This window comes from Pseudochaenichthys georgianus, chromosome 16 (genome assembly GCF_902827115.2).
Source record: "Pseudochaenichthys georgianus chromosome 16, fPseGeo1.2, whole genome shotgun sequence".
NCBI classification, from domain to species: Eukaryota; Metazoa; Chordata; class Actinopteri; order Perciformes; family Channichthyidae; genus Pseudochaenichthys; species Pseudochaenichthys georgianus.
This window is the reverse complement of record NC_047518.2, coordinates 45,188,502-45,211,402: the sequence shown is the minus strand read 5'-3', so window position 1 is coordinate 45,211,402 and position 22,901 is coordinate 45,188,502. Positions and strand designations below refer to the sequence as shown.

Here is a 22,901-nt window from a genome sequence, read left to right as displayed (position 1 = left end):
CAATCTTCAGCAAGAATTGAAACTGAGCAATCTCATTCCTCTGCATGTTTTTAAAGCTAGGCTAAATGAAATGCTTGCTGATACTATGGGCACTTGTAAATGTCTATAACTATGTATCCTGTAAATATAATGTATAATGTCCTTTATTGTTTTATGTTTCATGTGGAACCTATATGCTGCAGGTCTCCCTTGAAAAAGAGATCTATGATCTCAATGGGACCAATCTGGTTAAATAAAGGTTTGAAATGATTGAAATCACCACACCAAACTTCCTTCCTATGTTTATTGCCTGCTATTTCTTTAAATATATCAGTGGTTAGATTTGGACATGGGTTGTATAAATTGATTATCCTAATGTTATCTTGTTTTCTAGGGTTGCAGATTTCCACAATAATGCAATCTATATCATCAGGAGATTGATACTTTAAGAAAATGTTTTCCCACACTATTTGTAGGAGCCATTTTATGGGTGTTGTTGGTGTCTCAGTTTACCTTATTTATATGTATAGCTCAACATTATTTTGAACACTTGGTGGCGGGGTTTAGATGCACCGGGTGTATAAAAGGAGTCATAGGTGAGAGGAAGAGGACACTTATGGGTGTTGTTGGTGTCTCAGTTTACCTTATTTATATGTATAGCTCAACATTATTTTGAACACTTGGTGGCGGGGTTTAGATGCACCGGGTGTATAAAAGGAGTCATAGGTGAGAGGAAGAGGACACAAGGCAAGGCAAAGCAAGTTTATTTATATAGTACCTTTAAACACAAGGCAATTCAAGGTGCTTTACAAAAATGAAAGACATTCAGACAAAGGCATTTAAAAACAGTAAAAGATAAAAGAAACATAAAAAGTACATGAATAAAAAAATACATGAATAAAAAACACAGGAACATTTAAATTGACATTACATTAAGTAGAATCGTACTCTGAGTGAAACTGAACAATATAAGAAACATATCGCATTGGGTTAAGGATCGTTTTCACCAGACAAACAATTGGATTACTTCACAACTGACACCTTCATCCCGGATCAGCTGGACAACACGCCACAATCAGCTGGAGATTGTCACCACCTGCGCTCATCAAGACAGCGAAAGGAGACGCAGAGAACCAAGTCTGGGAAAGCGGCCGGGTATGTGCAGCACTAAAACTGGATTGTATATTGGATACATAAGCTGTATTGGACAATGGCTTGGATTTAATGCTGCAATAATAATGAATCAGCGCCCTGTCAGCAGACAGACAGCCAGAAAACGAAACTTAAAGGAACAGTGAACATTATGCCTGTCAATTCTGATGTTACGTCAACAGATGGCGCTGTTGGGATGGGATCTGTAATGGAAAAAAGGATCACCCAACGCATGGCCAATAGATGGGAGTTGTTTATTGTAAACTGTGAAAAAACTAAATAAGCTTAAATCAGGGCCCTACACTCTTAAAACCACTATGGTTTGTCTCCTGTGTGAACACGAAGATGTGATTTGAGAGCACCTGATCTAGTGAACATTTTCCCACACTCTTCACACCAGTACGGTTTTTCTCCAGTGTGAATACGGTGATGTGATTCTAGATCACCTGATGTAGTGAAAGTTTTCCCACACTCTTCACAGCTGTAAGGTCTTTCTCCAGTATGAATACGTTGATGTATTTTGAGAGCACCTGATGTAGTGAACATTTTCCCACACTCTTCACACCAGTACGGTTTTTCTCCAGTGTGAATACGGTGATGTGATTTGAGAGCACTTGATCTAGAGAAAGTTTTCTCACACTCTTCACAGCTGTAAGGTTTTTCTCCAGTATGAATACGTTGATGTGATTTGAGAGCACCTGATTGAGTGAAAGTTTTCCCACACTCTTCACAGCTGTACGGTTTTTCTCCAGTGTGAAGATGTTGATGTGATTTGAGAGTACCTGATTGAGTGAAAGCTTTCCCACACTCTTCACAGCTGTACGGTTTTTCTCCTGTGTGAATACGCAGGTGGATCTTTAATTCTCTAGATGTTGGAAAAGATTTGTCACATTGCTGACAGCTGTGACGTCTCTTTCTTCCTTTCAGTTTCTAGAACAGAGGGACAGAGAAAGAGAGAAAGTCAATCTAAAAAGCATAAATACACAAGTTAACACAATAAAAACTCACTTAATATAAACCTTGAGTTAACAAAATACTACTTATCAACTGTTTGTGTTTATTATATTTGTATTATATTTGATACAGTAATACAGCAATATTAGCAATATTCTAACCAAAGTGTATACCAGAGGTGGGGGACTCGAGTCACGTGACTTGACTCGCATAGCATATTTTTTGACTTGAGACTTGCTTGACTAACATTGATAAAAGACTCGACTTGACTTTTACTTGGTATTCATGACTTGAGACTTGACTTGGGCTTGAGACAGATGACTGGAAAGGACTTTACTTTTTAAAATAAAATATTTGCATTTGTTTTTGTATTGTACGAAGCCCCTAGAGAGCAATGAAAGAAAAAAAAAAGAGATAGAAAATCTAGTTCGCAGGAGAAAGTAGGAAGTGGAGCGCACAGGAGACAGCCGTTTCATTGCAGACTGTTATGTTTATGTGGGGAAATACATACATTATTTGAGATATATTTCAAACTCGGACTTCATTTTAGGGACATTTCGGCCAGAGGTGTAGAGTTATTTGTTCAAGCAACGGATCAGCAAAACAGGAGAGTCTGTGAACCAGTCTGCCTTGACCTATGTATTCATGTCTGTGACTCACAGTATCTGCTGCCCACAGCTGTTTTATAGAAGAACCCCCTTCACTTCATGAAATCTCTGCAGCACCAGGAGGCAGTGTAACCCAGCAGAATCTGAGAAGAGCAGCACCAGCTGCAAAGAGCTGTGCCTTCACTGTGTTTACCTTCATTAGAACAGCTAACGAGCGACCACAGGCTGCTATGTTTTAACCACACACACGCCTCCGTACAGTTAGTGAAGGCAGACCTGCCTTGGCATACAGGGTACAGTGATGAGTAAGTGCTTTACAGTTAGTAACAAATCTCAGAGCACTGTGATACGCAGCATCTAACTTTTCCAGGCAATGGGCAGGTGGATTCATATATATCAAATCACCATAGTCCAGCACAGCTAAAAAGGTCACAGTGACTAGCCTTTTCCTGGCTTCAAATGAGAAACAGGACTTGTTCCTGCAGAAGAAACCTAGCCCTCAGCTTTTTAAGCAGATTAGTGACCTGAAGTTTAATCAATCAATCAATCAATCAATCAATCAATCAATCAATCAATCAATGTTTATTTATATAGCCCAATATCACAAATGTTACATTTGTCTCAGTGGTCTTCACAGTGTGTACAGAATATCAGTATGACAATACGACACCCTCTGTCCTTAGACCCTCACATCGTACAAGGAAAAACTTCCAAAGAAAACCCAGTTTAAAGGGAAAAATGGGAGAAACCTCAGGGAGAGCAACAGAGGAGGGATCCCTCTCCCAGGACGGACAGACGTGCAATAGATGCCGTGTGTAAATTGAAAAGATAAAACATTTGCAACACAGGTAGTCCAAATGTTTGGAAATGCATGTGTGTATAATAGGAAGATGAATCCACGAGGATATCCATCCAGGACCTATGATCCAGGACCACAGCCACGACTCAAGATCCAGCGCTCGCGATCCAGGACACAGGACCGCAGGATCATCCATGACTCCGGATCCCAGCGTATATAGACACCAAAAAGAAAGACATTTGGGGAAGCTGGGTTAATCGGAACATGAGTGTACACGGGTATAGACAGAGAGAAGGAAGAAGTAAGATGTCCCCCGACAAACTAAGCCTATATCAGCAAAACTAGGGGCTGAATCTAATCAGCCCTAACTATAAGCTTTATCAAAAAGGAAGGTCTTAAGCGCACTCTTAAAAACGGATAGGGTGTCTGCCGCCCGAACACAAACTGGAAGCTGATTCCACAAATGTGGAGCTTGATAAGAAAAGGCTCTGGCTCCCATTGTACTTTAGAGATTCTAGGAACAACCAACAACCCTGCATTCTTGGAACGCAATGCCCTAGTAGGACAGTAGGGTATAATGAGTTCTTTAAGGTAAGATGGCGCCTGCCCATTAAGGGCTTTGTAGGCGAGAAGAAGAATTTTAAATTCTATCCTGTGTTCTATAGGGAGCCAGTGTAAGGCAGCCAGAACCGGAGTAATGTGGTCCCTTTTCCTAACTCTGGTTAGTACACGAGCCTCAGCATTTTGAATCAGCTGAAGCGACTTGATTGACTTCTTGGTACTCCCTGATAATAAAGAGTTACAATAATCCAGCCTAGAAGTAACAAATGCATGGACTAGTTTCTCTGCATCGTTTTGAGGCAAGATATGCCTGATCTTTGCAATGTTACGTAGATGGAAGTAGGCGGTCCTTGAAATTGATTTTATGTGGGCGTTAAAGGATAAATCCTGATCAAATATAACACCAAGATTCCTTACAGTCTCACTGGAGGCCAAATTAATGCCATCCATAGTTAGTATGTCTTTAGATAATTTGTTTCGTAGATTCTTCGGGCCAAGTACAATAACTTCAGTTTTGGTCGTGTTTAACATCAAAAAGTTTAAGGTCATCCACGTTTTTAAGTCCTTAAGGCAGTCTTGAATTTTATTTAGATGATTAATTTCATCAGGCTTGATTGATAAATATAGTTGAGTATCATCCGCATAACAATGAAAGTTTACAGAATGATTCCTTATATAGTTTAAAAGTAAGACAATCATCAAGCCAGATACCAAGGTATTTGTAACAGGCAACAACTTCAAGTTTTGTTCCTTGCGTAGCTACAATATCAAAAACAGGCTCTGGTGTATATTTTGCTTTTGAAAAGAGCATTACCTTGGTTTTATCCACATTTAAAAGAATCTTTAATTCAGAGAGCTGAGTCTGAATAGTGTTAAAAACAGCCTGTAATTTAACAACAGCCTCTTTAATGGAGGGACCTGCACAATACATTACAGTATCATCCGCATAAAAATGTAAAGTAGCTTCATCCACATTATCACCTACACTGTTGATATATATGGAGAATAACAATGGTCCTAAAACAGAACCTTGTGGTACACCATTAGAAATGTTTAACCACTCAGAAGACAGTCCATCAAAATGAACACATTGGGACTTTTCAGAGAGGTAGTTCACAAACCACCCCACTGCAAGGCTGGATATGCCAATACTGAGTAGCCTCTGCTTTAAAATGCGATGATCAACGGTGTCAAACGCTTTGGAAAGGTCAATAAACAGAGCTGCACAACTCTGCTTATTATCTAAAATACTAGTAATGTCATTCACCACTTTCATTGTCGCAGTGATGGTGCTGTGTTTCTTTCTGAATCCTGACTGATGTTTAGACAGGATGTCATTTGTACATAAAAACTCCTTTACCTGTTCACTCACAACTCGTTCGAGCACCTTAGCCAGAACTGACAATTTAGAGATTGGCCTATAGTTATTTAAAATAGTTGCCTCCCCTCCTTTCAGTAAAGGCAAGACATAAGCAGACTTCCATACTTTTGGAATTGTATTTGTGCTGAGGGAGAGGTTAAAAAGAGAAGTAAGAGGTGGAGCAATAAAATCTGCAGCTATCTTTAAAAAGAAAGGTTCCAAGTTGTCCGGGCCAGCCGGTTTCCTAGGATCTAGCTTAGATAAGGCTTCATGAACAACATTGACAGTAAAAGGAGTAAAACTGAAAGGGTTTTCCAGACCACATTGTTCAGAGTCACGGATTGGGGTGTTCACAGAAGCAGAGTTAGTCACAGAATCAAACATAGAACCGCAGGACACAAAATGCTCATTAAAGCAATTTAGCATAGTAGCCCTGTCCGATATAGTGCCAGATGCTGTAGTAAGGCACGGAGGTAGCTCATTACGGATCTCACCGGTGGATATCGATTTTATTGCTTTCCAAAATTTCCTAGGATTATTTAAGTTTTCTGTGGTAACTGACAAATAGTACTTCGACTTTGCACTTTTGACATTTGAAGTGAAGCTATTCCTTAGCTGCCTAAAACGCAGCCACTCTATCTCTGAGCCTGATTGCCTAGCCTTTGCCCAGGCCTTGTTTCTCTCATGAAGGAGACTAGACAGCTCAGCAGAAAACCAAGGATTGTCTCGTCCCTTTACTCTAAATTTACGCAGGGGTGCATGTCTATCAATGATCTCCATAAAACCAAGATAAAAATAAGACCATGCGGTTTCCACATCAGCACACAGATCGATTTTACCCCCAATCAAAATCAAACAGACCATGCACAAAACCCTGCTCAACAAAATCTTTTTTGTCTCTCTTAATGATAACGCGAGGTTTAACCTTTTGGACCTTAGTGTCCCTAATTGTGGCTACAACACAGTGATCGCTCAGATCATTTGCAAATACTCCCACAGATGAATATTTATGGGGAACATTTAACTCATTAGTTAAAATGAGATCAATTAGGGAGGATTTATTAGCGGACTTAATATTTGGGCGAGTAGGACTGTCAACAATCTGAGTAACATTCAATGAGATACAAAGGTTTTTAAAATCCTCTGACACTGCAGTTAACCAGTCCCAGTTAAAATCTCCAAGTAGCACTATTTCCTTGTAGTCTAGTTGTGATAAAAGATTTGCTAGTGAAGACAAGGAGTCTTTGACAGCTGAGGGGGGTCTGTAACAACTCACCACCATGACCTGTTGACCCTTTGCCACTTCTATATTTATGGCTAAAAATTCAAATTGCTTACTGATTGATTTGGAAACTAATGTGGTTACACTGAACTTATTCTTAACATAAATGGCAACGCCACCACCTTTATTAGGCCGGTCGGTACGATACACATTAAAACCATTTAAGGCAATGTCAGAGGCCAAAATAGATTTATTTAGCCATGTTTCTGATAAAACAATGACGTCAGCGTCAGTCGATTTTGCCCAGATACGGACAAAATCTAGTTTACCTAACAGACTGCGCACATTCAAGTGGATGAAACTAGGGATGTCCCGATCACCTTTTTTTGCTCCCGATCCGATTCCGATCATTTGATTTTGACAATCTGTCGATACCGATTTTTATGCAATGCATTAAGAGAAAAAAAAGGTAACAGATAACGGCTGGTCATCCAACCCGATGAATTCAGCTATCTTGGCTGTTAATGTTCTGGGGCAGTTTCTCTTTCCTTTTAAAAGTCTCTGAAAGTGTTGGTTGTTTCAGTGCCGTTCCCCGAGTGGCCGCTGTGTACTCGCCGTGTTGTTGTTGGTGTTTGTTTCTCAGGTAGCGTATTAGATTGGTCGTGTTGAACGTAGCTCTGTTCTTTCCACCACGCGGAACCTCTGCCTTGCAAACATTGCATCTGGCTGTTACACTGCCTTCGCTTTCAATTTTATAATACTTCCAAACTCCTGACATTTTCTCTGTCCCGACTCCCGAGTCACCAGCTGAACGTAGCCTCTCGTTAGCTTACTGCTGCTATTAGACACTGCACCCACTCTGTTGCCAGATTTCAGAGAAATAAGCAACCAGGTCTATGAAAACAAGCCCAAAGAAAGCAACACATACATGATGTTGTGTAATTTTAAACCAAAACTAAGTCCTCAGGATGACTTTAAGACGTGAACATGGTCATTTTTGTTTTGTAACATTAATTAAAAAAATATATATTTTATTTTATTATTATTTATTATAATAAAAAAAAATTCCGATCCAGACCTAGAACAGACCTGAATCCAGTAGTCTTCCCAGAATGACTAGAGATCTTCTCATAGTCCAAAACAGTTAACAGGCACAGCAGAATCCCGATATGGGCCATTTTCCAAGACCAGCACACAGTATCCGCGATGTTCCTGGAGCAAAATCAGCACAGCAGCAAAGGACAGGCGAAAACAGCAGCGTGGAAGCGCTCCGGTCCCTCCGTGGTATCCCCGTGGTGAAAACAGGCCTCTGCAACAGCAGAACCAGGACAGGTGGAAAGCAGGCCCCAGCGGAGGTAAAATCCTCTTGCGTACAGCAGCACACGCCCGGTGGAAGCAGGCCAAGCCCGAAGCGTGGATCCACTCCGTCTCTCCGCGACGACTCCGGGGTAAAAACCTCTCCAGTACAGCCTCTACAGGTGGGAGCAGGCCTCCGTAGATCGCAGATCACAGGCAGCAAACAGGTGTGCGTGTTTCTCTCTCTCAGGTATGTGATTGGTCGATAGTGTTTTTGCGGACCTCTTTCATTACAGATTTGAAAACATCGTTGCTTGCTTTAAAAGTAGCACAATTCATTATGTCAAACCTTGGAAAGTATCTAGATATCCCTGCCCTAATGCCAAAGGAACTGCCCACTGAATATGTTTTGCCGTTTGATGTCTATGTCTGGACCGCTGCGTAAAAAGGAGGGTTTCTGCCCCGTTACTTCTCCGCTGCTTTCTTGTTCCAGTTTGAAAAGCAAACTGCAGGAAGTTTAGTGCTCGGGGACATGAAGCAATGTCGCCTGGAGACTGTTACCTGGGTTCCAGCAGTATGTTAGGGATCACAATTAGGAGTGTAACGGTATCCGTCCGTACCGTCACGGTTCGGACGTCACGGTTCGGCACACGCAGTCACACGACGAATACGCTTTTTTTTTTACGAGTGGGAAAAAAGTCTGTCATTCAGAGCAGTATCCACTACACTATATATAATCCAGGGGGCAGTATTGCGCCTAAAAGCTGTTTGCCAGCCGCCCTTAAAAAACAAATGAAGAACAAGAAGAAACACAACAACAAAACGAACAAAATACAAGAAGAAGAAAAGATAGTATGGCGATTTCAGATAACACACAGGAGCTAGAACCCACCTGCTTCTTTTAAATGAGCTGTGTGGGAACATTTCGGGTTCCCTGTGGACTACAATAAATCGGACGAGGACGGTGTGTCGCCGTTGTTCTACAGTGGTGCGGTATGCTAATGGTAACACACGCCAAACATGCTAAATCATATCAGAAGGCATCACCCAGATTTGCCAATCACCGGAGCCCGGCAAAAGACAACAGCTTATCCCCACTGTTTTTAAGAAGCCAATAGACATGAGAGCCGAGAGACCAAAATAAATAACGGAAGCTTTTGGCATATGTTTTGCAACGACTTTGCGCTTTTGAAACACTTTCTTATTATTTATGATGTCATATTTTCAAGACATTCTTTTTAGTTTTACAGCTTTATGAAACCTTTTTGTTTGACATCAGCCATTATAGATAATATGGCCATCTGAGTGTGTGTGGTACTGTTTGTGGTACTGTTTGTGGTTTGTTTTTAACTGTTTAATACAGTTAATTATTCAAAATGTCAGAGTTCTTTATTTTTAAACTGAAACTTGCACTACTTTGTTTGCTTTTTCTTGTTGTACCGAACCGTACCGAACCGTGACCTCCAAACCGAAGTACGAACCGAACCGTGACTTCTGTGAACTGTTACACCCCCAATCACAACAGAAAAGACAATATCCTGGACAAATGCTTTGTTAATGATAAAGGTGTCTAAATAAAGACCACCAATACTGAACTCTGATCATAATGTTGTGAATATGATACCAGTGTATAAGACCAAACTGAAGGGAAGTCAACAAGAAAAGAAAGTAATAAGGACATGGACAAATGAAAGTAGGGAACAGTTGAAAGCCTGTTTTGATTGGACAGATTGGGACATTGTTCAGGAAGGTTCACTAGATGAAATAACTACTGTTACCAAAGACTATATTAACTTCTGTGTTCCCACTAAAGAAATACAAATCTATCCAAGTAATAAATCATATGTCACTAAGGACATTACAAAAAGTTATAAAAACCAGGAAAATAGCTTTCAAAAACAAAGACTATGGAGCACTTAAACAGACAGAGAAAGAACTGAAAGTCAAATTGAGAGAATCAAAACTGACACACAGAGCTTTTGGGAAATGCTTTTAAAGCCAAAGACCCCAAAAAAGTGTGGGACACCATGAGAACCATGACAGGAATGACTTCTTCAGCTAAACCTATTGTGACAGACAAGACATACTTGATCCATACCAATTTGCCTATAAGCAAGGGGATGGTACTGTTGCTACTCTGGTTCATGTCATTACTAAACATTTAGATAAACGTCACACCTATGCAAGAGCCCTCTTCCTAGACTTCTCAGCAGCATTCAACACAATACAAGCAGACATCTTGGTGTCAAAAATGGCCAAAATGGAAGTAAATCCATACCTGATTTACTGGTATGCCGCTTTCCTCACCAGCAGAGAGCAACTTGTGAAGGTTAACAAAACCCTGTCATCTGCCATCACAACCAATGTAGGGGCCCCCCAGGGCTGCATGAGTTCAGCTGTGCTCTTTACTAGCTTATTTTAACTTTTTTTGATGACTTTACTGAACTGCTGTCTATAGTGTGTTTTGACTTTGACCGTCTAGTCATTGTTGGTAATTTTAACATCCATGTTGACAACCCCCAGGACAGAGGGGCTAAAGAACTGTTTTGGTTTCTTGATAACTATGGACTGACTCTGCATGTGACGGAGCCCACGCACAATAAGGGGCACACTCTGGACTTAATTATCTCAAAGGGTCTGAATATCTCTGAGGTTGTGGTGACTGATGTTGCACTCTCTGATCATTCCTATTTCTGTTCACACAAATGTTCAAAAAGAGGTAGCCACAAAGCGATATTTAACTGAAAACACTAGGGAAATGTTTACTCAATGTTTCTTCCACACTTGCCCCTGTTAACATCTCAGTAAATGAGCTAGTAGATCATTTTAATTAAAAAAAATGGTATAGATGCCATTCCTCCAACTAGTGTCAAGGAAGTGTCTGGCAAGAAAATATCTCCATGGAGAAAGGCCATGACCGTGAGAACAGAAAAAAGAGAGTGTCGAAAAGCTGAACGTAGGTGGCGAAAAACAAATCTCCAGGTTCATTTTGAAATCTATAAATAGAGACTTGGCTTTTATAATTTGGAATTGAAAAACGGACGACAGTCTTTCTTCTCCGACATCATTGCCAACAACAAAAACAACGCACGTGCCTTGTTTGCTACCGTCGACAGACTAACAAACCCCCCGGTGTCAGTAGCCTCTGAACTTCTATCCACCAGGGCCTGCAATGACTTTGCCTTCTTCACTGACAAAATTCAGAAAATCAGACAAGCAGTCAGTGCCTCTGCATCAGGAACAGCAAATGTTTTGTCTCTGTGTCCACCTGATGTCAATTCAAACACCATGACACAATTCCATCAGATTAATGATAAAAACCTAGAGGACATTATTCAACATCTGAAATCCTCCTCCTGCTGCCTTGATATTATTCCAACAGGATTTTTCCAAGATGTTTTTCCTTGCATGACCTCAGATCTACTTCATATAGTAAACAAGTCTCTTCACTCAGGTGTTTTTCCACATGCCCTGAAAACTGCAGTCATTAAACCGCTCTTAAAAAAAGAATAATCTAGATACTTCAGTAATGAACAATTACAGGCCCATATCAAACCGCCCATTTCTAGGTAAAATCATTGAAAAAGTTGTTTTTCAACAGTTGAGTAATTTATTGCATTTAAATAACAGTTTGGATGTGTTCCAGTCAGGCTTTCGTCCAAACCACAGCACTGAGACTGCTCTTATAAAAGGTCTTCAATGAAATACACTTATGGCGCATTTCCACTGCAGGGCCTCGTACGGTATAGCTAGGCCTTGTTAGGACTTGGTAGGCCAGGCTCACTTTATGCTGCGTTTCCAATACAGTTTAGGAACTGGGGCAGTAACTATAGTAACAGTGTAGTTGGAGCCGTGACGTCATCTTCAATGTGAACCGCAAAACCAACATCAGCCGTTAGCTGTTAGCCCTCAGAGCTCACAGCTCCTCATATCTGTTCAGAAACTAGACAGAAGTTAAACAAGTACAAACCACAGACTGTGTCATGGCGAATACAGTTGTTGGTTTATTTATGTCTGTATAGGCCGTTGTGAGTGTGGACGGCCGGAGCATATACAACGTTAGCTTAGCCGATCTCCAAACACGCATTTTTTTCGCCTGCCATCTGTCTGCAAACTTGTCAAAGCATTCATTCATGGTTTTTACTAACCGGTATCAGTATATTGTTACTTCAGCAAAACTGCTCCACCTGTTAGAAATCTGCTCAAAGATTGTTAGTCACCCTGTCAGAGACTTTCTGACTCACAGACCATAATAACCTGAGAGGCTGTCCAACAGCATCATCTGGGACCCGCTGAAGGCTCTTTGAGCATCTCTCACTGATCCTGCTGTTATGTTACATGTTTGTTGTTTGTTTCTCATGTATTGTGTTTGCCTTATTTGTCTATGTCCCTGAAAACTGCAATAATTAAACCGCTCCTAAAAAAGCATAACCTAAACAAAACCATAATGAATAATTACAGGCCAATATCAACGTTCCCTTTTTAAGCAAATTGATTGAAAAGGCTGTTTCATGTTTTTAACTGACAGTTTTGATGCGTTTCAGTCGGGTTTTCGACCTAACAACAGCACTGAGACTTCACTTGTTAAGGTCTTAAATTACATGCATTTGAACACAGACAGTGGCAGAATATCAGTGTTAGTATTATTAGATCTCAGCGCTGCCTTTGATTCTGTTGACCACAACATATTGTTAGACCGTCTTGAAAACTGGGTGGGAGTTTCAGCAACAGTTCTAAACTGGTTTAGCTCCTACTTGAAGGACAGAACAAACTTTGTCTCAATAGGCAATTACAAATGTGCCCTGATAAATATGTCATGCGGGGTTCCTCAAGGCTCCATCTTAGCACCTTTGCATTTTAATATTTATATGCTACCTCTGGCTGAAATTATTAAAAAGAGCGATCTAAGCTATCAAACCTATGCAGACGACACACAGATTCATTTTAAAATCACACCGGGAGACTATTCCCCGATTAGAACACTGAGCAAGTGCATTGAGCACATCACTGACTGGATGACTCAGAACTTTCTCCAATTGAACAAACAAAAAACTGAGATCATTGTTTTTGGAGCAAAGAAGGACCGATTAAAAGTAATCACAGAGCTTCAGTCGGCAGACTACAAAGTAACTCCCAAAGCAAGAAATCTAGGTGTAGTGATGGACTCAGACTTGGATTTTAACAGTCACATTACAACAGTTATTAGGTCTGCATATTACCACCTGCAGAATATATCAAGGATTAAAAAAACTAATGTCGCAACAGGATTTAGAAAAACTTGTCCATGCTTTTATTTTCAGTAGACTCGACCACTGCAATAGTGTATTCAAAGGGCTCACTAAAAAATCCATCAGAAAGCTGCAGCTGATTCAGAACACTGCTGTTCGAGTACTCACTGACACTAGAAAAGTGGATCACATCACTCCGGTTCTGAGATCATTACATTGGCTTCCAGTCTGCCAAAGAATTGATTTTAAAATACTACTGCTAGTTTTTAAATCACTAAATGGCTTAGGACCGAGGTATATATAGACCCTCCAGAAAAACGTGATTCTGCGATTGCAGAAATTACCGCATAATCAGCAAAATGGCGCATATTTAAAAAAAGCCGCATATTTATCAAAAGGCCGCATAATCCCCGCATTTTCTCGTCTTGACGTTAAGTGATGATGATGCGCGACGTCATCAGCTCGCGCATCACAGAAGGTAAACAACACCGTAGAGTGAACGTGTGGAGCTCACACGAGAGTTTCTCTTCACCAAGATGAAAAAATCGAATCCATCTCATTTACCGACGAACATTTCTGCTAAAGACCGGGCAAAGCAGTACCCCGATGTCTGGGGGGAAACTATTCTGCACCCCGTGCAACTGTGTTGGAGCATAAGAGAACATCGACGGTGACGACCCACTTTGATTCATTCAAAGATTCGAAAATGCTTTCTGCTGCTGCGGACAAGAAAGCCAAACAACTCACGTTCACCGAGGCATCGACCTCCAAAACCCTTTCGAGTGCTACAAGAAACGAAGTGAGTAGCCTACAAGATTGAAGCTGGTCAGATAACGAACGAGTAAATGAAAACAGAATGAGGCGGAGAAGTGTGTGTGTGTGTGTGTGTGTGTGTGTGTGAGAGAGAGAGAGAGAGTGTGATTAAAATAGCCCAATTGCTTTTACAATAAATACACATTGAATGTGTTTAATTGAATAGTAAAGGAGTTTAACGTTAGTGGCAGGTTGTGTGTGAGAGAGAATAAATAAGACGGCCCAATATTTATTTTTTCCGCATATTTCGCAACTTTCCGCATATTTCGCAACTTCCCGCAATTTCACCGCATAAAATCACATACAACCCCGCATGTTTGATCGCATAATCAAGGATTTTAGCCCGCATAATCAAGGATTTTAGCCCGCGTTTTTCTGGAGGGTCTATATATAGACGACCTCCTCCATTACTATGAAGCATCCAGGAGTCTCAGGTCTTCTAGGTCGGGTCTGCTCTCTGTTCCGAGAATAACCACTAAACATGGAAAAGCAGCTTTTAGTTATTATGCCCCAACAATTTGGAACAAACTGCCTAAATCGTGCACGTCCGCCGAAACACTTTCTATTTTTAAATCCCGACTAAAAACGCACCTATTTGCTGCTGCTTTTAATTGAGCTGCCCATACTCACACTACAGTATGCCTTTTCAGTCATGTATTCTGTACCTGCTGTGTTTATTTATTTCATTACCTTTGCTTATTATGCCGGTTTTTAAATGCATTTTTAATAATGTATTTATGCTGTATTTGTTCTTAAATGTTGTTTGCTTTTAATCTGTAAAGCACTTTGAATCACCACGTGCTGAAAAGTGCTATATAAATAAAATGGCCTTGCCTATGTTGATGTTACACATGGAGCTGCTGTGATGCAAGTCACATTTCAGACTTGATCTGACAATTAAAGAATCGTACCGTATACAACAACGTTCTAACCTCTATCTAACCATATTGTGCATTCATATTGTATATTTCAAAACCGGTTGTGATCTTTCATTTGGGGATAGCAGTGTAGGGGTCGACCGATAATCGGCGCCTCCTGCATTTGACCGATTATCAGAATCTGCCTTTTTTTTATCAAATTGCCGATAAACCTTTGGCTCTGATGCGGCCGTTTCTCTGGCTGCAGTCACCACTCTTGCGGCTTTCACACCAGTGCTTTTCCCGTTCTAGCTCCGTGCTAGAGCTTTTCTGGTTCAGCTCCGGTTTCCCTTTTCTGCTCCCGCTTTGTTCACACCACCCAGATGTTCACACCACCCAGAGCCCGACTGGTGCTGCCGCTGCTGCGTCATGACGTCACCGTTTACATCGCTGATGAAAACGGTGTCTGAGTCCATCACTACACCTAGATTTCATGATTTGCTCCCCAACGGCGTTACGGCACTCACAACAACAATTAAATAACGACTTCTCCAACCTTATGCTTTTCTCCAGAGTGCCGTGGTTCATTGTTTATTAATGTGTTTCAGCGGCATTTACCGACCGCTGCAGTGCTGGCTGCTCTTGCACGGGAGTTTCTTCTCCCGTTAGCTCACACTGCAGCGGCCGCTCTAAAGTATTCACTGTCCGACTGTCACACAAGCAGCTGATACATATCCCCAGTTCCCCTTAAGTGAATGTGTGTCAGTCTGAATTGACGCTGTTTGACATCACAACGTTGTTATGAAAGTTTCTCTGGTATAAAATGGATGATGTTAGCATAGCAACCGAAGCTAAACTGACTACTTGCTATTGCTATCCTATTGTAGAATAAACCGTTTTCTACAGGCACATTTTACCAGCGTATTTTTATTATGATTCTACTTGTGATAGTCGGACACGACAACCTGTGCAGCCCATGTATTGATTCCATCCGATAGCTGCTATAATCAGTGGCGTTTTCTCCCGGAGGCCAAGGGAAGCCAGGCTTCCCCTGTTTTTTCAGATTGTAGTTATAATTTAAATAAATAAATAAAAACACTTTGTTTTGTTTTGATAATTCTCCTTTGCTGTGTGTTGCTGCCGGCCCGTCTCTCCCCCATTCTCATTGAGTATTTTACAAAGAGTGAAACAAACAGCGCCCCTCTAGATGTTATGGTGAAACAGTAGATTGCACTCACTGTTGCGAGAGGAGGCCAGCCGAATCTGGCTTCCCTTGGTGAAAAAAAATTGAGGGATTGACCAATCAGATGAGGCTCACGGGATGCCCCTGCCAACCTGTGATTGGTCAGGGCCATGCCAAGGGAAGCCTGAGGCGGCTGGCTTCCCTTGCCTCACAATCCAATCAAATCAACTTAATGTAGCAGTGACACGTCCTAAAATCCGGAAGTAAGCTGCGCATGTTTCCCTCCATAGGATTTAGGAAAATAGCTCGAAATAAGGTCAGTGGAAAACGAACCGGTTAGATAAATGCAAGTTGTGTTCAGTTGGATAATATCAACATGTCTACTTGGGGTGTTGAAAATAATCGTTTCTACGATGCATTGCGATGCGGATGTGGACATGGACGATTCGGTCTCGATGCAGTGACGGAAGATAATCGGTTATAGAGTAGTAACGTTGCTTCCTGATTTTCCGGCCGCGGCTTTACTATAACGTTTTTTCTGTCACTTTAATATCAAATTGGTCGGTGACACAGAGATCAGGGAACAGACGTGACAGCGGCACAGCAACACGGAGCAGTCTGCTTTATCCACCAACACAAGAACACCAGTCCAGAACCAACAGCAGAAGGACCCGCTCTCAATCACTCCGTGTCGCTGCGGCTCAGAGACACAGGGTCCCTGTGTCTCTGAGCCGCAGCGACACGGAGTGTGACAGGGATTTATGTTTTTCAAAAATAATCGCGTTACAATCATGTCAGGTTTTTGGTGGATTTAATTAAGTCTTGGATTGCAAAGTATGAATGTCCTCTAGCAATTTTCAGACGATATATATGTGTGTAAAGTTTGTGAAGGCAGGAGGAAAAAAGCTTCCGTGATCACCGTCTCCTCTCCGTTCCTCCAAGCCCCGCCCCCTCCCTGAAAATAATGAGTGACATGCTGATAGTGACCCGATAGAAACTTTATTATTCACTTAATCACTGAGATATAATGAAGCTAATTTAATCTCATACATTCATGGGATTCATGTAACAGTAAGACTGTAAGTGTGCACCCACATGCAGTATTTTTGTTTGTATATGCTGTTGTAAATACTCCTGTTGTCTGCTGTGTTCAGACTCAAGTCCTGTGTGTGATGCCACATTCAAGACATTCAGTGTCCTTTCTTAACAGAAGACCGTTGCTAGAAGCTGCAGCTCGACTGCAGAAGCATTAGCTTTTTGTTTTTGAGGATGGAACAACTTCACACACGGAGACCTATACAATTCATTTATTTTGGTTTATAAATTAATGTCAAGACATTTATGTTATTGATTTCTGAAGCACTTTCTAAATAATAAAAAGAGTTCATATGTATTTACTGCATGTATGAAAAATAAGCCATGTGCAGTAATATAGAAAATTGAGGATGCAACGCATTGGTATGAATCGTGATGCACCGGGATATCGAACCGAATTGAATCGTTGACAGGATAATCGTAATCGAATCGAATCGTGAGACCAGTGAAGATGCACAGCCCTAATGTCTACCCTACTTTTATCATTTTCGAAATCATAAATCGAATCGATAGAAGATAGATAGCGTCACTGCACCACTCTCACCGCCGTTAGAAAGTAGCAAGCAACTGAAGCAAGTGCAATTATGGAGAGTGGAGATTTGGAGTATTTCATCAAAAATAATTGTACTAAACTTCCGCTACAGCAGCAACAACAAATACAATCTGATGAGAGGCCAATGCCCAAACTGGAGCTGTGTACAGCGAGGAAAAAAGGAGCGAATCGGACGTAAAACGTTAAAGCTCTCCTGATTTAGTTAGTGAATGAATGCTTATAGAGTTTCGGCTGGAGTGCGTGCGGACCTGTCGGTTAGATAACAGGCGTGTGTAAGTCCTGCATCTGATACAAATGTGTGTAAAATGATACCGGGTGCTGTAATCACTCATCCGGTTACGTTATCACATTGACCACCACACCCCCGACCCAAAAGAAAGGACGTATTATTGGCTTCCCCTAATTTTTTCCCCACGCCACGCTACTGGCTATAATACAAAACAAAACGTTTGCGTCTCTCCACAATGATCAATAACAGTGAACGGATGGTTAAAGTAAGGTACAAATGAACAGAATCACAAGAAGCCTGGTTGCCTGACTTTATAAAGTATGTTTATAAGCACTACTGCTTGTAGGCAGGCATGACGAGACTCTTCAGTCGACCCATGTTCAGGGGAGGTGGGTTTAGTTTCCTGCACGCCTCGACGTAAGAGAGACGTAACCGCCTCTTAGCTCCGAAGCTCTTGCCCCTAGACCGACAATTTTTTGGAGCTGGAAGTGAACCGGATTCCGGAGCTAAGAGGCGGCCTCTGCGATGTGAACAGGAAAAACCGGTACTTTTCAGGCGTTGGTGTGAAAGGGGCATCTGTGTCCAGGAGCAATGTCCCGCCCACAGCGCTATCTGATAGGCTATTACTGAAGTGTCAATCAACACTGAAGATTTTCGGGGCGGGAGCCAGCCAGAGAGGCGGGACCTTCTCAAATTACAAGCAGGTGCGAAAGAACGCAGACACAGACTGAAGCAAGCAGCAGTGCTGAGCGGCAGAGCCATACATGTGTTTCGAAGGTAAGTCAGTTGAAAGCCGAAGTTCAATAAACATCCCAATCCCCTCAGCTGAAGTTGCAAAAACACCACGATCTATTGATCCAATTCTATCAGTTTTCCAGTTACAGGGACGCGGGAAGTCAGACAGAGTTGGGGGTGTGTGCAGTGTCTCGCAGCGGAGTAACTGTGGTGCGGAGGGGGGGCTGCGAGTGGAGCCTCGCAGTTTTTCAGGTTGATATGTGAAGCTCATTAGCTCGCCAACATGTATCCAGCAAATGTTTAGCAAAATATTAGAAGTGAGGCTACTAGACTGACGGTCTACTATAATAGCCTCACTTTTAATAGTTTGCAAAACATTAGCTAGCACTAGTGTTTTGCAGTTGCTAGCAGCTTATTGGGATGTTATGCTAGATAGACAGGCATTGTTTTGATATCATGAATTAAGCATTATTGTTAGTTAAGCATGTCAACAATAATAAAACTGTGGGTTTTCTCCGGAAGTTTTTCCTTGTACGATGTGAGGGTTTAAGGACAGAGGGTGTCGTATTGCCATACTGATATTCTGTACAAACTGTGAAGACCACCGAGACAAATGTAACATTTGTGATATTGGGCTATATAAATAAACATTGATTGATTGATGTCAGCCTGCAGCCCCACTTTGAACTCTCTGTCTCTCTCTAACTCATTGCAGATGGCTGCACTAAAGAAAAGGGCACAGAGGAAACCAGTTGTAAGATGTTTAAAAGTTCATTAAACATAATATATGCTTAAATGCATTTCAAAGAAGTTGTGTTGGAGTTTGTGTTATTCCACCTTTTGAAACCAAGATTATCTGATTTTACTGCAAATGTATATCGGTTCCAAATATCGGTTATCGGTCTCCTTGAGTACTAATAATCTGTATCGGCCTTGAAAAAGCAAAATAACAAAATAAACAAACAAAATAATAATGAATGGGTCGCGAAATATACTTTGGTGGCCGTTAAACCTGGGCGGCCCAAGTAACGTCTATGTGAGGGAAACCCTGGACTTGAATTTTGAATTGAGCATTCCCTTATAGATACCATCTCTTTACGTATTAGTGATGGGAATTCCGGCTCTTTTTAGTGAGTCGGATCATTTGGCTCGGCTCACTAAGAAGAGCCGGCTCTTTCGGCTCCCAAACGGCTCTTCATGTTACCACAGTTTACCAGAGCCTCAGTTTCGACGCTGCGAGGCTCCGGTGCTCACAGTTCACGCGCGTGCTCCAGCACCCCCAAGGCTCGCCGGCAGAACACTTTCCGTCACAGGAACACGCTTTGCTGGAGGAGAAAAGAATCCCACCACACAGCTTTGCCCCTCCAACAGAGGGATGTCCTCGTCCTTTTTCCTTTTCGTCATTTCAAGCGATAAAAACTCTTTTGGATGCCCTCGGCTCGAGTTCAGGGCGTTCCGAGCTGAATAAGGGCCTCAAATGAAGGCAAGACGCCCGCCTGGCGGAAACGCTGGAATTAGGAATATATTGTGATGAAGTGCACACTGACCTGAGCTCCAGGGGTCTTTTTGTTCTCGTCCATGCTGCTCTCAGTGCTCCTTCTCCGGCTGGGTCTCTGAAATAAATCAACAAAACTAGAGCTGACACAAAACAAGACAACTCAATGCAACCGACAGACACAACAAAACTAATCCACAGCTACTTCGTAGGTTCATAGCAGAGGTGAGAAGTAACTAAGTACATGTACTCAAGTACTGTACTTCAGTACTATTAGTATTTAGAGGTACTTTTACTTTACTTGAGTATTTCCATGTAATGCTACTTTGTCTGCGACAATAGGAGACAGTAATAAAGCTGCTTCACTGAAGAGGAGAAACTCACAGCTCCAGGACTCAGTCAGTCAGGAGGAGACTAGAAACAACAAGTCAATCAACTGAGGATTCATCCTGTAACATAAAGGAGTTACCTAACAGAAACCAGAATGCTAACGGTAATAAAGAAGAGTTACCGTACTAAAACAATATGCTGAAGGTAGAAAGGGAGCGTTTACTCAAACTAAACGATATAATAATGTTAGAGAAAGTAATTATTAAGGTATTTCCTCCACCTGAAGGAGAATAAAACACACACACCTGGGGCTGCGTTCATAAAGCTAGCCGATAGCTTTTAGACTGCAGCTGTAAGACTGTAGCTGTTCGACGATAGTTTTTAGATTTCAGCTGTTCGCCGATGGCTTTTAGCCTTTATTTAAAGATCATTTGAGACTATTTTTGGCGCACATTTGAAAGTTTTTTTGTGAGTTTCTTTCTTCCAAGATTGCAGCTGTTGTGTTAAATAAGATAACTTCTGATTCGTGATTAACTGTAAACTAAGAGGTGTAAATACACTTAATGAAACCTCTGCAGATGTTTAATCCACTCACCTCTTCTTCTTCCGGTTGTTGGCGGATTGCAAAGAACTTTTCCTAGTGGACCCTCACTATTGCGGTAAGCGTGTTGTGAGTTTCGGGCTATAACGGTAGCTACTTTAGCTTGATAGCTAGCTATGGCTCCTTCCCCACCCTCGGGTGCTATTTCCTGCTCTCTGTCTTATGTTTGGTCACCTCCCTTCCTCCTTTACTGGTACCGATAGGCATACATGTGCTAAATGTAGTACAGTTGCTAGGTTGGAGCATGGATGTATAATAAGAACGGTTGGAGAGGGGAATTATAGCCATAGATAGTACGCTTAATAATGACGTCACGCATTGTCAGTACGGCAAGCCAAGAGGACAATTTACACGGCCAAATTCCGCAAAGACTATTAAAAAATAACAATCGACAGTGAATATAATGGAACTGTGTCGGGAAAGTGAAGTGTTAATTAAGTAATGTTATTGAAGAACTGAAATGTATAAAATTGAAAGTTAATATGTAGCATATCCCTCCGAAATACGGTCGTAGACTTTACTGATGATTTAGAATGTATTGAAACTCCAGACTCAACGTAAGAGCTTGTGCCTCTTCGGGGGGTGCTAACATTTAAATATAAACTGTATTCTTTACTTTCTCCGTCTTCACACACGTTCAGAGGATGAACGTGTGTACTGTCTGCGGGAGTTTACGCTGTTGATAGGTAGTTGTTGTTGCTATGTCTCTTGTTTTTGTTATGTGCTCGCGGTTTACTGTAAATTCCCAGATAAAACTGGTTGTACTTCATGGTCAGATAAACAAAGATGCCACACACTGCCAAGTGGATCATTTAAATCACAACTTCCTCGTTTGATTAGATAATGTGTGTACTTTGCATTCTCAGAAATATGATATCGCTGCTGAAAAGGCACAACAACAAAAAACTAGAGAAGGGATCAAAATGTGATGGACCTATGTGCACATTGATTGTCATGGATGAATATAATTATATAAAAACTGATTGACCTTAATGTATAGGCTGATTTAAGATGATGTTTATGCCAACTAACTGACTTGGTCACTATGCATACCACATGACAATATCTATAAAGGAAACAGTTGAAACAGCATTGAAGATGCCCTTTGCAACTTGAAGGATTCAGCTTTGCTTTGGTATACATTCATGGAGAAATATGTGTTTCAGGGTATGCACACAGTTTAATTTAAGTGCAAATTATCCGATTATTAGATTAGATTCCATGTAACTTGTTAGACGTTTTATCCAAAGCGAATTACATACATTCAGTAGGCTACTGTGGACAATCACCACAGGAGCACTTTGGGGTGAAGCGTCTTTTCCAGGGACACAACAACATGCTGGCTGCAGTGGGATTGAACCTGATTTGAAGATCAACGCACTGAGCCACACCCTCCAGATTTTGATAACTGACTATTTTTACTAATTTAGTCAAATGTTATTCAAAGATCAGTTATTTTTATTCTGTTACACATAATTTCCCAACATAATGTAGTTGTAGTTAATTAATTCCAATAAGACAAATGCATTACGCATTATACACACTAACAATACAAACATAAGAGCATAAAGAAATATTTTGATTTCTGTTCACTGATAATGATTGCCATTAATAATTAGAAATGATTGACCTCAATGCAATGTTGATTACAATGTCCCTTGACTTATTTTCCACGCAATGCCACATGTTGTATAAATTAGACAGTTGAAATACAATACAAAAATTGAGAGGAAAACATTAAGCCTTTCTTGTTCCTAATATTTGGCAAGATACATATTAAACACACATACAAATCAAATATAAAAGCATTTAAAACGTTTTTAATTTTCCACACTGATTACTGACATGACT

At 41.1% G+C, this 22,901-nt stretch overlaps 1 protein-coding gene across 1 annotated transcript; it reads right to left on the bottom strand.

Annotated features, from left to right (window-relative positions):
* Positions 1-727: 727 nt before the first annotated feature.
* Positions 728-21,354, bottom strand: LOC139435372 (zinc finger protein 679-like). The gene is made up of 3 exons (XM_071206003.1): positions 21,045-21,354; positions 20,172-20,237; positions 728-2,061 (listed from the first exon to the last, which is right to left on the bottom strand). Exons 2-3 carry the CDS (start codon positions 20,202-20,204, stop codon positions 1,447-1,449), a joined length of 648 nt encoding a protein of 215 aa, XP_071062104.1. The 5' UTR covers positions 20,205-20,237; positions 21,045-21,354; the 3' UTR covers positions 728-1,446.
* Between the last annotated feature and the right edge of the window lie 1,547 nt (positions 21,355-22,901).

Bases quoted from the DNA above. Each gene is read 5' to 3' on its own strand.
- LOC139435372 (XM_071206003.1), bottom strand. From the start codon at position 20,204: ATGGACGAGAACAAAAAGACCCCTGGAGCTCAG. The intron at 2,062-20,171 runs GTCAGTGTGCAC...CCTCTGTTCTAG, and splicing joins AAAAGACCCCTGGAGCTCAG to AAACTGAAAGGAAGAAAGAG.